Raw genomic sequence first — 15,169 nt, 5'->3', positions numbered from 1 at the left:
CACTGTCTGAGCTGGAGACCGGTCTTCTTGGGTAGAGACAGAGAAAGAGAGAAGAATCATAAGCCACCCGTGTAATTTAATAGACCTTCGGGGGAAAACAATTTGACTTTGCCTGCACAGTTCAAAACAGAAATGACTCTACCCTGAAACAAGAGGGACACCAGACTGATCAATGGCATTCATGAGTGACCTCCCTAAAAGGCAACTGCCAGGCTCACTGGCCAGGGGAAATAGCTGCTCCTTTTGACCAGAAAGGGGCTGAAATGTGGAGAGAGCTGTCAGTCTGAATACCAATCAGAATGTTAACAGCTTCTATGATACCAATTAACAGCCAAAAAGTACTGCCTCGAGGGTATTTCTCAATATCCCCCTTTTAAAAAGCTCAATTACTTTTTTTTTTTTTAACAGTCATAAACCTGACAAGCAACTCTGGAACTAACTTTCTCAATTGTCTTTGGCCACTCCATCTCTCCAAAGCAGAATTCAATTTGTTTATGCTTTAGTGGTACTTACTGATTTCATCCACATTTTTAAGAAATTTCTGCAAGTCTTTCTCCTGATCATCAGCCATTGTGGGCCAAATTCCTAAGGGAGGCAGCATAAATGATGAGATTAATAATAAAACATTAAACAGAACCGTCAGGCTTTTTAGCCCTCTACAACTAAGAGCCAAGTGATTCTTTTAAAGGCAGATTTGTGTTCATAAATAACAGCATGAATAACAGTCATGAATAACAGCAAGGAAATTCATTTTACTCCGACTGCTGCTCACAGCCAAGGGTCACTCATTATTTGAGATGATTCTTCCAGAGAGCTGCCAGCCTTCTCTACTAGTCAAAACTGCTCTGCAAATAATTCCTCCAAAGCCAACACGAACCACTGTGATTCAGAGACTGCCATGAAGGAGAGCAAAAGAGCAACCCACAGACAGGTCCCCAGAGATAAAGGGGGGCTGATGCCTGACTTTGGTTAGGAAGCTTGGACTTGGTGATGTAAAGGTAATCAATGATGCGGCAACTTGCATCTACATGTCTACATGATTCAAATGTATGCTTCTAGCTTGTTTCTGAAGAAAGCCTGCAACTACTAGAAGGATTAGAAATAGATGCCCACGTGTACCTGGTGTCTTCTCAAATTCCCTCCAAGGTACTTTGGATTTATCACCTCACAGCTGTTTGAGTGAGAGGCTGCATGATGTGCTCAGTGGTACCCAAGGTTCATCTACACACTATATAGATCAGCCAGAAAACCCGAATAACGCAGATCCCTCGAATCAGACCGTGTGATTTATCAGTCAGGAAGCCTGGGAGAGCGTCCAGAGTGTGTATTTTAAACATACTCCAGGTGATTCTGATTCACATGTAGGCATTATGGTGTAATCGCGAAACGTTTCTGTATCTCTGAATTATAAATCTACCGCAAGCAAACTGTGAGTTATTTGCTCGTCTCTGTGTTTGTACCTCCACCAATTACAAGCTGAGTGACCTTGGCTAAAGTCACAACTCTTCTGAGCCTCTGAGCCTTACTTGTACTATGGAAACCATAATCAAACCTGGGGGGCAATTTGGGGTGATTGCAGCACCATGCACAACTCTGTGCTATGTGAGATACCTTATCTGTAAAATGGAATTTGTGGCTTGGCCGAATGAATGGTTGCTATGAGTTCTTTGCCGCTGAAACACAACAACCTCTCAACCACCGGGGACTAGGACTAACTTGTCTAAGGGTGTGAGGGTCAGAGGGAAAGCTGAGAACCCTACAGGAAGGGTCATCCCCTCTCTTCCCAGCGCATGGTCCCCGCGGCCAGTGCAGGGACATCGTCAGGGCGCTGAGAGCTGCCCTCCGCAAAGGCCCAGACGGCCGGAAACCAGCACAAAGCTGCGCCGCACCGCACAGCCCAGCGCAGGAGGCCGGAAGGCGGGGCCGGCCACACCGTTGCCCGGCAACCGCTCCTAGCTCAGGCCACAGCGTCCTCAGCGGACGACCCAGCCCGCAGCCAGTACCATACCGCACCATCGCTGAGCCCCAAATCGGTAGCCTGTGCTCGGGTTGGGGGGGCGGTGCCGGACCAAGCCCCAGGGGAGAGCCCAGCGCCGCTCGACCGCACTGACCTGAGGCGCCCGCGGGACAGGAAGTGGCTGCCGCGAGAGGACTGTGAGTGGCCCGGGCGGGGCTGGAGGCAAGGGCGGGGCTAGGGCCGGGGCGGGGCTAGATGCGGGGCTGTGGGCAGGGGCGGGGCTTGGGCTGGGGCTTGGGGCCGGGGCGGGGACGCGGAGGGGAGGGGCTGGAGCCGGGGCCGGGATGTGGGCGGGGCAGGGGCGGGGCTGGGGCCGGGGAGGGGCTGGGAGCGGAGCTGGAAGCCAGGGCGGGGCCTCCTTCCTGGAGCACCCTAAGTTCCAGGTCGAGGTGGGGCAGGAAGACAGTAGGAGCGAAGCTCTGGTCATCACTGAAGTTCCGCCGGGTCATCCCCTTTTTTCTCCTAACTGGTTTAATACACAGAAGGGCCCACAAGGTCAAAGTCTTCATTGTACTTGAGACAGTCGTAGATACGAATGGAATTTTCTTTATTAATAAAAGTGTGACCTTCAAACAGTTGCACAACTTCTTAAGTTTTGTCTCTATACAGTGGAGAAATGGCACTTTTTCATAAGGTGTATGATGAAAATGCCTGGAGCCTAGGAATAAGTGGAATCGAAGGACTGCTAGTAAGACTTAGGGCAGAAGGAGTTAGAGAACATGCATCTTCACTCTCTGAATTGATACACACACACTTAGAAATCCCACTTTGTTTTTATAAACAAGTTCAGCATGTAATGCATTAGTTACTGTAGGAGAAAAGTAGGGTTTGGGACATTTAAAATTAAGGTGATGGTCAAAATCACTTGGGACTTCTTGTCAAACTTGTATGTCCTTTATGGAAAGCTCTTTGATGGGCACTGAAGAGCCCATGGGGATAGAACTTCCTGGCATGGCCAGCTAGATCCAACAGTGATTCTCAGACTGGCCTAGTTCTCATACATACCTGAGCCCTGCAGAGGAGGAATGAATATTTGAGCCTCCTGGTGGACAGACGTTTGAAGGTTTGTACGTTTGTTTGCAGTCTCCATAAAGATAGGCACACATGCAGTCAGCCTTAGTATATGCAGTGGAGAGCAGCACAAAAGGCCAGAGGTATTGTCCTTCAGTGGACAGCACAGTGAGTACAAGATCAGCAGAGTGAGCTCTCCAGCCATAGTCTGCAGTCAGAGGTGGCAGGACTGGGGGACCAGCAGGACTCAGTCACAGTGACTGCTCCAAGGAACCAAGGTGTCTCATGGGAAGTAGCAGGAAGTTGAGATGCCTAGACAGAGCGAGCATTTTAGTGAGCACTACTTAGAAACATTATGGGCATCCCAGAAAGATACAGTGTACGTTAGCCTGAACTCAGAGCGTGAACTAGTGTCATTTCGGTCATTTCTATTGGTATCATGCCATTGTCCTCTGAGGCTTGTCAGGCCTTGAGCACGTGAAGGCAGCATCCTCCAACCTCAGGGTGTTCCTCACCATTTGGGGGATGACAGTTCCAAATCACTTCCTAAGCCACTACTGTTTTCATCAAACTTTTTATTTATGTAGATTTTAGAGACTCCACCAGTCATTCATTCACACAACCATCCATCATATGTAAAAGGTGGAAAACTAGTAGGGTGAGCTTGACAAGTGCTTAACACGCACCACTTTGTGCCTGCTAAAAACAGAAAAAGAGAATACGTATTAAGGGACAATGATTAGTATGGCCAACATGTATGTACAGGTAACTCATAAACATTTTGAACTGAATATGAAAAATTCAGTCTCCTCTCTCTCCAAACCTGGTTCCCCTCCAGTCTTCTCCATCTCAGCCAGTGGGAGCCATGGGCTGCTTGGATCTGATGGGTAGGTACCACATGCAACGCACTACATCTGGGGCATCTAATAGAATGAATGCACTTTGTAACTCAGGGTGCCCAGGGAGGGGGGTTGCGGCACACTCTCAGCCCTGCTACTGCTGACCTAGAATCTGCATTTAAGCAAGATCCCCAGGGCAATTTGCATGCATAGTCAGGGATCAGGGACACTGCTCTGTTACATACTAACCACAGCAGTAGTTATCATTGTGACGCTGACAGGGTGTTGATAATGCTCCAGGCATCATCAGGAACATGTTAACCTGTATGAGCTCTGTATCTCTCACAGCAATCTATCCTATGGGATAGATTTCATTTAACACCCCTGTTTTGTAGGTGAAGCAGCTAAGGCACAGAGAGACTGAGTAGCTTGTTCAGGTCACACACCTAGTAGTAGCCGTAGAAGTAGTGTGGGTAGTACCGAGATAGAACTCAGGTAAAAAAGATCTTAGAGCTGAGATTTGAGCACAGGCTAAATGGCTCCAGCCCCAGTCCCAAGATTCTGCATCCGCACCCCTCCCAGGGAAACCTGAGTAACAAAGTGCAGACATTCTATTAAATGTCCCAGATGCAGGGCATTGCATGTGGTACCTACCCATCAGATTCAAGCAGGCTGCAGCCCTCCATTGGCTGAGATGGAGAAGACTAAGGAGAACAAGTTTGGAGAAAACGTGAGTCCAAATTTCTCATATTCAGTTCAAAATGCTTACGAGGTACCCATATGTACATGTGGGCTACATTGATCTTTGTCCTTTAATATGTATTCTTTTCTTCTTCAGATTTTTCAGTTTTTCGCAGGCACAAAAAGCCTAGAACAGATCGTGCTTCCTGCATTCCCTTGCATGTGATTGAGTTTTGGCCAGTTAGACATAAGCAGAAGCATTGGTGCTACTTGTGGAAATTGTCCTAGAAGAGGATTCTCTGTTTCTCGTCTTTTTCTTGTTAGTTGGAGTGTGGGTACACTGGAAAGAGCTGCATCAGCTATGCTGAACTATGAGGTAGAGGCAGTTTGCTGAGGATGGAAAACTACAAGCCAGGATGACCGTGACATTGCCACACTGGACTTGGACTGCCCAAACCCATATCTTTATAGGTGAGAGATACTTTAACCCCAATAGCATTTCAGGAATAGGAACATTTCTTTGCTTAAGTCACTACTATGTTAATTTTTCTGTCTCTTCTCGTCATACTTAGTATTAACTGATGTGGAAGACACTATTCTTTATTCAACTAATGTTCTCTTAATGCATATACTCTTACTTTTTATCTTAAATCTAACTGGTCTCAATGTTGTTATCCTGACACAATAGAAATGCTAATATTTTGCAATAAAACACACATTGATTTCTAAATGTAGCGTATCCTGTGGACTCTAAACAACAGAACAATTTGACACTGAACTCATACAATGAGGATTCCAATGAATAATGTTTTCTGTATAGCTGGAAGTTGTAAGTTGTGTTCTTTCTTTTCCTTGAAATCCTATTTCCATTTTATACCTTCCTACTCAGAGCCCTGTCCTCATGTGAGATACTCTTATGCTCAGATGTCTTTGATCATCTCATACTTTTCTGCCACAGAAATATCCATGGACAGTGTTGGAGCATTTGACCAGACCCATGGTGAGCTCATAATTCCCTAATGAAGACTTATGCATAAAGAAGTGTGTGGTAAGGGCTGAGATGGTCCAGTGCCCAAAGAAGAGGAAGGAGGAGGAAATGTTGCACTGCAGTAACCAAGAAGCTCATGACCGTTATGGATTACAACAAGGAAGTCACTGGTCACTCATCCTACATACCCATGAGCATCTTTCCAATTGGAGGTGGGAGAGGCGAGTGGGTTCCAGGCTGAGGGGAATTTAGAGGCAGGAAGCTTGTGGTATGTGGAAAACAGAAACCCCCAAGGCAAAAGTGGTGAGAGAGGAGCCAGGAGATTGGGTGGGGGTGTCAGGGAAGGAAGCCTTAGGAAGAGTGTGGAGCAAAAAAGGACAGGGAAACAGCCAAGGCGAGAGGTGAGGAGAGCCGGCAGTGAGGGTGTCTGGTCCTGGGAGGGGCTGGAGTGCAAACACTCAGCAGCCTCTGATGGCTGGGCTGGTGGCTCCTTTGGGAGTCCTTCCATCCATGACTTCTACTTGGATCTCTGGTGAGCCCAGACTTCATTCACATCAAGCCTCAACCCTAAAACCCAACAGAACAACTAGACTAACCAACAGGATGACTGGGAGTGGGATTGTGCTTTATTTTGTCTTTGTATTTCCAGCGCTGGCACTTAGTTGGAGCTAAATAGAGATTTGTTGACTAAATGAGCTAATCACTTGCTGTGCTTAGAAGGCTAACGCACGTTATTATAGATAGAAAAGGAGCAAGAGGGTTTAGGTTCTGTTCTGTTGTGTTCTGTTTCGTCTCAGGCCTCCCAGGGTGGTTCATCCCTGGGACAGGGACGGTCACAGTCATGAAATACCTTGTGGTGTATGCATTTTTCACTTGACAGATTGACCACTGTAAAATGTCAGAAGTCCTAGTAAACCCTGGACAGTTCCTTAGTTATGCTCAGATTTCAATTTCCTTTCTTCCCCCAAGTAGAGTCTCAGTTCCCTGTAGCCTGGACACTTGCATTGACCAATGCAGTGTACAAAGAAGTCGAGTGGGGGGAAATCTTTCAGAGTGAGCATGTGTGTCCCTCCCCCAACCTCAGGGGCCCACCCCGAGGGACAACACAGAACAGAGACACCTGTCTACCTTCGATGGGTGTAAAATGAGTGAGCAGTGGTTTGCTACTCATGGCCCACCATGCCTAACACAAACACTCAGTCCAGGTGTTCTTCACACACTACGGCGATAAAATCCAGAGACCTTGTGCATGAGTCTATGTAGATTGTGATCATTGTGACTTCCATTTTAAGGGTCAATGTCATGCATTTTCTTATATATTCAAAAGTGTAAGGGGACCACGCTTGTAAAGCATGAGTTACCTATGTTTCAATTATATTTCTCCCATATTTCTGCGTTTTCCTCATAAAAAAGTTTTACTTTTTCTGTACGCCTTCAGTAAAAATTGGAGAACATTTGATTGCCTTCCAATGTGCAGTAAATCTGAGACTTGGAGGTTATTATAAGTGTCTCTCTTCTCTTTTAATCTTCTCTTTCATTTGTGTAAGCAATCCTAGCTCTCTGCTTTTTCTCACCAATCATATTTTATAAGCTTAGAGTAGACTTGAAAAAATTCCCCAAGGATAACTACATGAGGCGTAAAGCAGCCCTACCTTTGCCTGCTGAGAGAAGGCACGGACAAGGTCTGCCTGGATCTAGGAGCTAAAGTCTGAATGTCTCGTTAGACAAAACTCCTTACTGTGGCTATTGGGGCTGCGATTCCTTGAATGCAAGTTGGGCTTTGAAATTTAGAAAGGGCCAGGGATACAGCTCAGCAGACAATGCCTGCCTGGCAAGCACAAGGTCTGAGTTTGAAAGAGATCTAGAAAGAGAAGAAACGTAAAGAGCTTAGCCATTTCTTCCCTCCCAAAGCAAATCCAAAAGTCACCTTAGTTCTCCCCCAAACACGCAACCTTTCAAGGAAAACAAACAAACACTAGCTCAGTTTCTTGCCTCTCACTTTGCTCTTTCAGGTTCTCCCTGGTGAGAGATGAAGGAGTCGCTTCACAGCCCCCTGGCTGATTACCTAATCTGTGTGTCCCTCTGTGCTGAGAGTCTTCCCTGGGATTTCTGTGCCTCATTAGCGACACCACAATCATCAGCAACAGCCACAACAGCAGCCTTGATAATAAGTGAGGCTTGGAGCTGCTGCATTTCAGGCGTCACACTCAATCCTGGAAATGTATGATTTCATCTAAGTATCTCTGAGCCCTGCAAGGCCTTACACCCACTTCACAGACAAGGACATGCAGCCGGGAGGCCAAGAGACTTGTTTGGAGGTTAAGCAGAGATGTGAAGCCCAGTCTGTGACCCTGACATCTCTGCTCTTCCCCTCCCCCTGCGCCCCAGAGCACTGCCTCCTGTGGCCATCCTTCCCGGGACAGCCTATTTCAAACCCCTGCGGTCATGGCCTTCCGGGCTGCCTCTGCCCTATCTTGGTCCTGTGAATATATCGACCTTGTGCAGGCTGTGTGCTTCGCAGGCTCCCCCAAACTTCCCAAACGTTGTTTTTTATCTTTCTTACAGCCAGAGGCATGAGCCCCACTCTGCTAAGAAAGCAAAATCTTAGAAGCAAAGAAAACTCCAACACTATCTGTCTTTGGAGATTGGTGTGAATCCTGAGATTTACTGCCTGCTAAGGAAAGCCACTTCGGGCCTTCAGTGCCAGGTGAACAGTGCCGGTCACGCTGCCCAGTGTGGAGCAGCACTGCCACCGTGTGGCTGAATGGCTGCACCTGGCCAGCTGCAGTGTGGGGAAAGGCCAGGGAAGGTGCATCATCCGTGGTTCTTGCATTTTTCTTGTGTTTACTTTATGTTTATTGAGTACCTACTGTATGCCATGTACTGTATAATTGACACTGCTGCTGAGATTGATCATCTGGATAGTGCACTAAAATGTTAACATTTAGTTCTAGAGATGGTTAACACTGATTAATCATTTGTTTGGGGTACTTGATTACTCATCTAGGGGTGACTCAGAAATTGATAAAGACACATTAGCTTCGTGCAGTGGAGTTTTCTTTGCTTCTAAGATTTGGGGAGACAGCAGGTCCGTAGAGAATTCAGACTGCACAATTACTTGCTGTCCTGACAGAGGGTCCACCTCAATTACTGTGAAAGGATGGAGAGCTGTATTTTTATGAATACATTTTCTTTCTTTTATAAAATAGTGTAATACTGTATTAAAAGCATATTATGGAAACTTAGAAAGTGAGGAAAAGCGTAAAATCATTCACAATCACCTTACCTACACACACCATTGCTAGTATTTCGATGTGTCTACTGTTCAGTCTTTTCTGTATATTTTTGCAGTGGTACAACCGTGCTTTCATAGGATTTTATGTCTTACTTCATTGGGATAGAATCGTAGCATCATAAAGGTTATGAACATCTTCTGGGCACCTGTGATGTCCCAGGTCCTTCACTAGGGGCTTTAAATTCATCTTGTGATGTCAGTAACAATCTCAGGAGGTGATATTATTATCATTCTTTTAACAGACAAGGTAATCGGGGCCTGGAGGGCATACCTATGTATCTTGATCCACATAAGTCTGTTGCATGTAATTGCATTGTTTCTATTATTATTATTTAATATTTGCACAGCATTCCATGAATTCATTTATTCTGTCATACGGCTTCTTGTTATCATTTTAGATCTTTAATTTGTTTTAACCTTGTACTCATGTAAACTTTGCTGCAATGCACATCTCTAAGTATAACTCTTTATGTAACTAGGATTTTAAAGCAGCTTTCCAAAAGTGGGTTTCTTGATCAAGATTTTGAACTTTTAGGTTAATATTTCCAAATTGCTTCTAAATGTATTTGTAAAACTGTGCACAAATTAGAGACTTCTGGGAGAACATGGCAGACAGATAGCAGCAGCGACGGAGGCTCTCTGAAAGACTCGGCTTAGAATTCAGGAATGGTGCGAAATAAGGAGTCATAAGCAGGTGGAGATATGCTCTGCTGACTCAGGAACGAACTGGGCTGAGAGAAACCAACTTGGAATGCAGTCCTGGTGCTAGAACAGGAACAGAGGGGCCTCAGTGTGGAGGCTGGAGCCCGTGCCATTGGAAGCTGCGATTTGGGTTTCCCGCTTCGCGGCAGCTGCGTCTACATTGGCTCAGCAGGGAGAGAGACCTGAGAACGGGAATCGGCGAACGGAGTTGAAAACTGGATGGGCGGGGAGCTGTGCATTGACTTGCGGTGAGGTGAGTGAGAGAAACTGACACTCTTCCCACGGTTTGGGAGACTCCAACAGAGGACATTCTGAGACTGGGCAGACTTGCGGGAGCGGGGCGCTGCAGTGACTTCAGCCACATATCCCCCTCTCAAGCGGGATTGGTGAGCAGTGCCTAGCCTACGTGACGCTGCTGGTGGAGACCCAGTAGGCTAGCCCAACCCAGATCCCAGAGCCTGAGGGTGGCCTGAAGGGGCGGGCCCCGTGTAGGCTGCCTGGTCCGTAACTCCCTGGTGTGCTGCGGTGGGCAGGAACACCTAGCTGGCGCAATTCGATCAGGCTGTGGCTGACAGGGAGGGAAGCTGGGCCTTCTATATAAGCTTGCATATATAAGGAACAAAGAATATGGGAAGAGGCAGCAACAAGAAAGGCTCCTCGGCCCCCAATCCTAAGAAACAGGCAATAGCGGACACCACACCAATAGACATAAAGCGCCATCTAGAGAGCCTCATAGATCAGTTCAGGAATGAAGTTATTAATGACCTGAAGCTAGAAATAAGCAGAATAGTTAGAGAAATGCTAAGCACCACCCAAGAAAAAACAGATGATGGAATGGAAGAACAGAAAAAGAGGGGAGAATTGTTTGATGGAGAAAATAGAGAAAGCATAGAATACGTGAAGCAGACTTCAAAGAGACTACCAGGAAACTAAAAACTCTATCGAAAACTGGCATAACAGCTTGAAAGAAACTAAGGACAGACTATCTGAACTGGAGGGCAGATTTGTAATATGGGAGAATGAAATGAAAAACTTCTTAAAAGTAACAAAGAAACAAACAGCAATAATACAAAGACTAGAAGATGATAAGAGGATCCATAACTTAAGAATTAAGAACAAAAAAGAAGAAGTAGGGACACAAACAAATGAGCTACAAAAGCTACTCACAGAAATAATCCAGGAGAATTTTCCTAATTTAGAAAAAGGTAAAGATACTCAGATGTATGAGGCATACAGGACCCCAGCCACCTACAACCCAAACAGAGCAACACCCAGGCATATAATAATAAAAATTCCAGAAATTCAATACAAGAACAGAATATTAAAAGCTGTCAGAGACAAGAAACAGACCACTTACAAGGGAACACCCATCAGAATTACAGCAGATTTCTCTGCACAAACCATCAAATCACGAAGACAGTGGGGAGAAATAATTCAAACTTTGAAAGATAATAATCTCCAGCCAAGATTGATATATCCTGCACAACTATCCCTGGAAATTGATGGAAAAACAAGGTGCTTCCAGGATAAAGAGGAACTAGGGGAATTTGCAACCACCAATTCAACTCTACAGAGAATACTGCAGGATATTCTAAAAAAGAAAAATACAAAGAATCCAGAAATAGGGGCAGAGAGGCCACAATAAATGGAGCAGAAAGCAAAATGAAGAAGACAAACTGACAACAAATGACAGAAAAAGATCTCAACAGAAATGAGGCAGAGAAGATTGGATGATAGGAACAGCTATTTTGGAGAAAATGACGTCTTAATAGGTAATACTGATTTAGTATCATCTTGTTTTGAAGTCTCATCAAGCTTTTGTTCTTCTGTCTCCATTGGTCTAAACAGGTTGTATCTTATTAGATTTTATTATGTACGATAGTATAAGCAAAAACTTTTAAAGACAAGGAGATTATACAGAAACCATTGTTCATTTTTCTGTTAGTTGATTCTAAATACCCTGTAATGCTGTCATTCTCTTAAATGGTTTTACATTGTTTTGATGTATTTGATGCTACAGTATACAAAGTTATACTCAAAGATTTCAAGGAAAGAGACAATATGGTAACTACTTTTATGTCAGGATTATCTTGTGGTGAAACACTATTCTGTTTAAATGGTTATGTTTTAATCTGCGCTGTTTTGCTGTTATGCCCTCTTTTATCTCAATCTCCACTTCATTATTTACTTTTTTATTTTTATCCTTTTAATTAAAGGAAAAATAAATAAAAAAATAGCAGGATATATTATAGTAACCCACTTTGACTTTCCATTATCTTGATTTAAAGTCCTGTATTACTCTCACCATCTTGTTTTTGACTGATGTCCCCCTATTCTGTTTTGCTTGATAGTACCAGGTTCGAAAGTTTAGGCAACAGCTGTGAAGATAGTGAGATTCATTATGACGCCTATTCTCGATGACTTTTATCTACCTTTGAAGACCTATAATGTCTCCAATGTTTTGGTTTTGTCAGTTTTGTTCTTTACTGTTTTGTTCAATTTTATTGTGACTGATGATATAGGCAATTCTATTAGAGATAGCAGGAGGCATTATGGTAACCATTGTTGATCACCTTGTATTATGCTTTTACATTATCTATTATGTCCACCTTTTGATTTGATTGACTGTTATGTCACATTTGGTTCTACTCCCTTCCAAAAAAGTAGTAAGAACTGTGGGAGCAACAAAACCCAAAATGTGTAATTGTCATTGTACAAAAGAGAGGAAAAGAAAGTGCTCTAAACGATATAACTGCATGTATATTTAAGTGTATAAGATATAAAATGATATTACTGAGTTTTATTGGATCATTGAACGGAACTGTTTGCAGTCTCACTGTTGGAATGTCCACTTTACAAGCTTTAATTTTGTGACTTGAACGATTATTTCTAGGATGACAATATGTAATCCATTAACTAGTGATTTCCTGCTGTTTATTTTTTTCTGTAAATCTATATAACTTGTACCCTTTCTCTGCTTTTTTTTTCTCCTTAAATAAAATTTAAAAAAAAAACTTTGCACAAATTAGCACTGTAACTGGGAATGTATGAGAGTGCCAGTTTCACAGCATGCTCGCCACCACTGAGCTTTAACTTTTTCACCATGGTAAGTGTATTGTCTTGTGTGCCTTTCAGCATTACAGAGACTGAAGCTTCTTCTGCTTCTCTCCAACTGATTCCTTGCCCGATCTGGTACTTTCCAGTTCTTTCTGGATCCGTCCAGAGAACAGCCTGTTGTCTTTTCCTTGGCCTTTCCGTCTTCATATAGCCTTTCCTTTTGTACAGTCTAAAATTTTAAAGTTGGCACAATCTGCCATCTGGGACCATTTAAACCTGGGAGTATTGATTTAGGCGCTGGGGTCAACAGGTAAAATTAATCGCATTTGTAAGTTCAGTTGGGAGATACTATATTTTATTTTTACAGACAAGTCACTGAAATTTAGCATTCCTTTCATTGGTAATGTGGGCAAAATCCACTGTGGTGTCACTGGCCACAATGTCACTTAGACACAGCAACGCGTGGACATCACAGTAGTCATGAGACATGCCACTAGAACTTGATTTGTGGTGCTACTGAACAAGCACAGGTGTCACCGTGTCACACATTTGAGTTTCAAATACTTTAGTAATTGTGTATCAATACATTTGTTCTTCTTCTTAACCCCGTGTATTATGTATTTTTTAAAATTAATTTAAATATGTCTAAGAGAGGAGGCCCTTAGACCTCACCTGTCAAAGCAAGAATAAAGCTGAAAACTCCTTTCTTCTCACTACGAAAGAATTCCAAGTACAAAGTAGATGTTACCCCCTCCAGGGAGTAACTTTCAATTCTCTTTGCCTTGGGTGTTCATAGTAACTTTATTGTGAAGACACCTGGCAGACACCACCTCTGCAAGTGACCAAGATCAGCATCACCCTAAGTAAGTGATGGTGATATCATGTCTCTCTGATATGATGCTGTGAGACGAGCATGCCACCACTGGGCCTTTTTCCCTAGAATCTACAACCCAGTCCAACGTGAAGAAATATAGACAAACACAAATATGGGGATGTCTACAAAAATCTGACCTGTATCTTTGTCTTGGTTACTTTTCTCTCATTGCTGAAACAAAATACCTAATGCCCAAAATTAAAGAAGGAAAGGTTTATTAAGCTCACAATCTCTGAAAGTCTCAGTCTATAATCAGCTGGCTGCAAAGCAGGGTGGCATGGCACACAGAAAATGCTTCAGGTGGCAGAAGACAGCAAAAGCAGCCAGAGCAAAAATGGGGACCAGCAGGCTTCCTTTCCTCCCTTATATTGTAAGGAGGCTACCGGCCCCCGACCCCAGGATGGGGGCAGCACTCACACTATCTCCCTGCCCTCCTCTTGGATAGGATGAGGATGTTTACAAAGTGAGGCCCCTGGCCCCTTTGTTAAACTTCTAAATTTTTAAGTTGGCACAATGTGCCAACCATTACAATCTTCTGAAGTGCCAGGTCATGAAAACACAAGAGAAGACTGGAAACTGTCAGACTGAAGAAGACTCATGAGACCTAACCACAAATGACATGGCACCTTGGATTCAATGTGGCCCCAAATGACACTAATGGAAATGGTGGAATGTTCATAAAGTTTGTTTAGTTAAGAATATTGTAGTAATGCAAGTTTTAAGTTTTGATGAGCTTTTCTGGTTATAGATGGTACTAACATAAGAAACCCTAGAAGGTATAAAAGAGCTCCATTTTATTACTGAAACTCATTTGTAAATTTAATATGATTCCGAAATAAATTTCAGCGAAATAAAGTCCCAAAACTCCTGTCCAAAGTAGTCTCCCCTCTCAATTTCTACCTCATTCATACACCCATTCACACATTCAATGAGTATACCGAGCAGTACTTGGTGGTAGCGGGTACAGGGGCATGGTGTGAAGACAGTGACACCAACTTCCAGGAGCTTGCAGTCTTCTGTGCAGACCTTAAGAACTGCAGGGGTGATGTAATGGCGGTAGAGATTTGCACAGTACACAGAAGGTGTAGGAGAGGGAAGGGAAGTAGGAATTTGCCTGGTAAGCAAAGCATTGTGGATGGAATGGAGATAAAGGAAGAGGATGCTGGGAAATGTAGTTCCCAGTGAACCAATCTGACAGCACATTTCCACTTCCTGACTGCCCAATCTAAAGTCACATGGTCTTGCCCTATCACATCCTTCTGTTTAATTCTCTGTAGAGCTGCTGTATTCTCAGTTGGATGCTGTGGCATCTCCACAAGGAAGTCAAGTAGAGCATGGGTCATGTCTAGTTTGGTGCCCACTCTATCCCCAGCTCTCAGAACGGTGTCTTAATGCAGGCTGCTATGACAAAATTAATTTTATGAAACTGAGTGGCTTATGAAAACCACAGAAATCTATCTGCTACAGTCCTGGAGGCTGGAAGTCCACAATCAAGGCCTGATCAAGAGTGTCTGGTGGGTATTTGCTTCCTGGGTCATAGATGGCCTCTTCTCACTGTGTTCTTACGTGGTGGAAGGGGTAAAGGAGCCCTCCAGGGTTTCCTTAATAAGAAAACTAAACAGGGTCCACTCTCATGACAGGGTCACCTCTCAAAGGCCTCACCCCATATCTATCCCAGTGGGGGTTAGGGTTTGAACCATGAATT

General features: G+C 44.0%; 1 protein-coding gene and 1 long non-coding RNA gene across 4 annotated transcripts in view; one reads left to right on the top strand and one right to left on the bottom strand.

Moving 5' to 3' along the window:
• Ttc12 (tetratricopeptide repeat domain 12) overlaps positions 1-2,221 on the bottom strand; it is a 57,478-nt gene extending 55,257 nt beyond the window's left edge. Inside the window, exons 1-2 of one of the 3 annotated variants that reach the window (XM_023566224.2) lie at positions 2,112-2,221; positions 514-585 (exon numbers count right to left, since the gene is read on the bottom strand). In XM_023566224.2, the coding sequence (XP_023421992.1) occupies positions 514-571 (58 nt within the window). In that variant the 5' untranslated portion in view covers positions 572-585; positions 2,112-2,221. Of the gene's footprint in view, positions 1-513; positions 586-2,008; positions 2,034-2,111 lie in introns of those variants that run through there. The other 2 variants (XM_003472687.5, XM_063255778.1) reach the window with 2 other exon arrangements.
• LOC106028268 (uncharacterized) lies at positions 1,966-8,785 on the top strand. Its single transcript, XR_001201883.3, has 4 exons — positions 1,966-2,154; positions 4,873-5,019; positions 5,507-5,748; positions 7,549-8,785. It is a non-coding gene; the product is annotated as an uncharacterized LOC106028268 (long non-coding RNA).
• The last annotated feature ends 6,384 nt before the right edge of the window (positions 8,786-15,169 follow it).

Source organism: Cavia porcellus, unplaced genomic scaffold (genome assembly GCF_034190915.1).
Source record: "Cavia porcellus strain 051 isolate PalLab524CR breed Dunkin Hartley unplaced genomic scaffold, mCavPor4.1 scaffold_9, whole genome shotgun sequence".
Lineage (NCBI taxonomy): Eukaryota > Metazoa > Chordata > Mammalia > Rodentia > Caviidae > Cavia > Cavia porcellus.
Note: the sequence above shows the minus strand (reverse complement) of the source record. Positions and strands in the feature narration are given on the sequence as shown.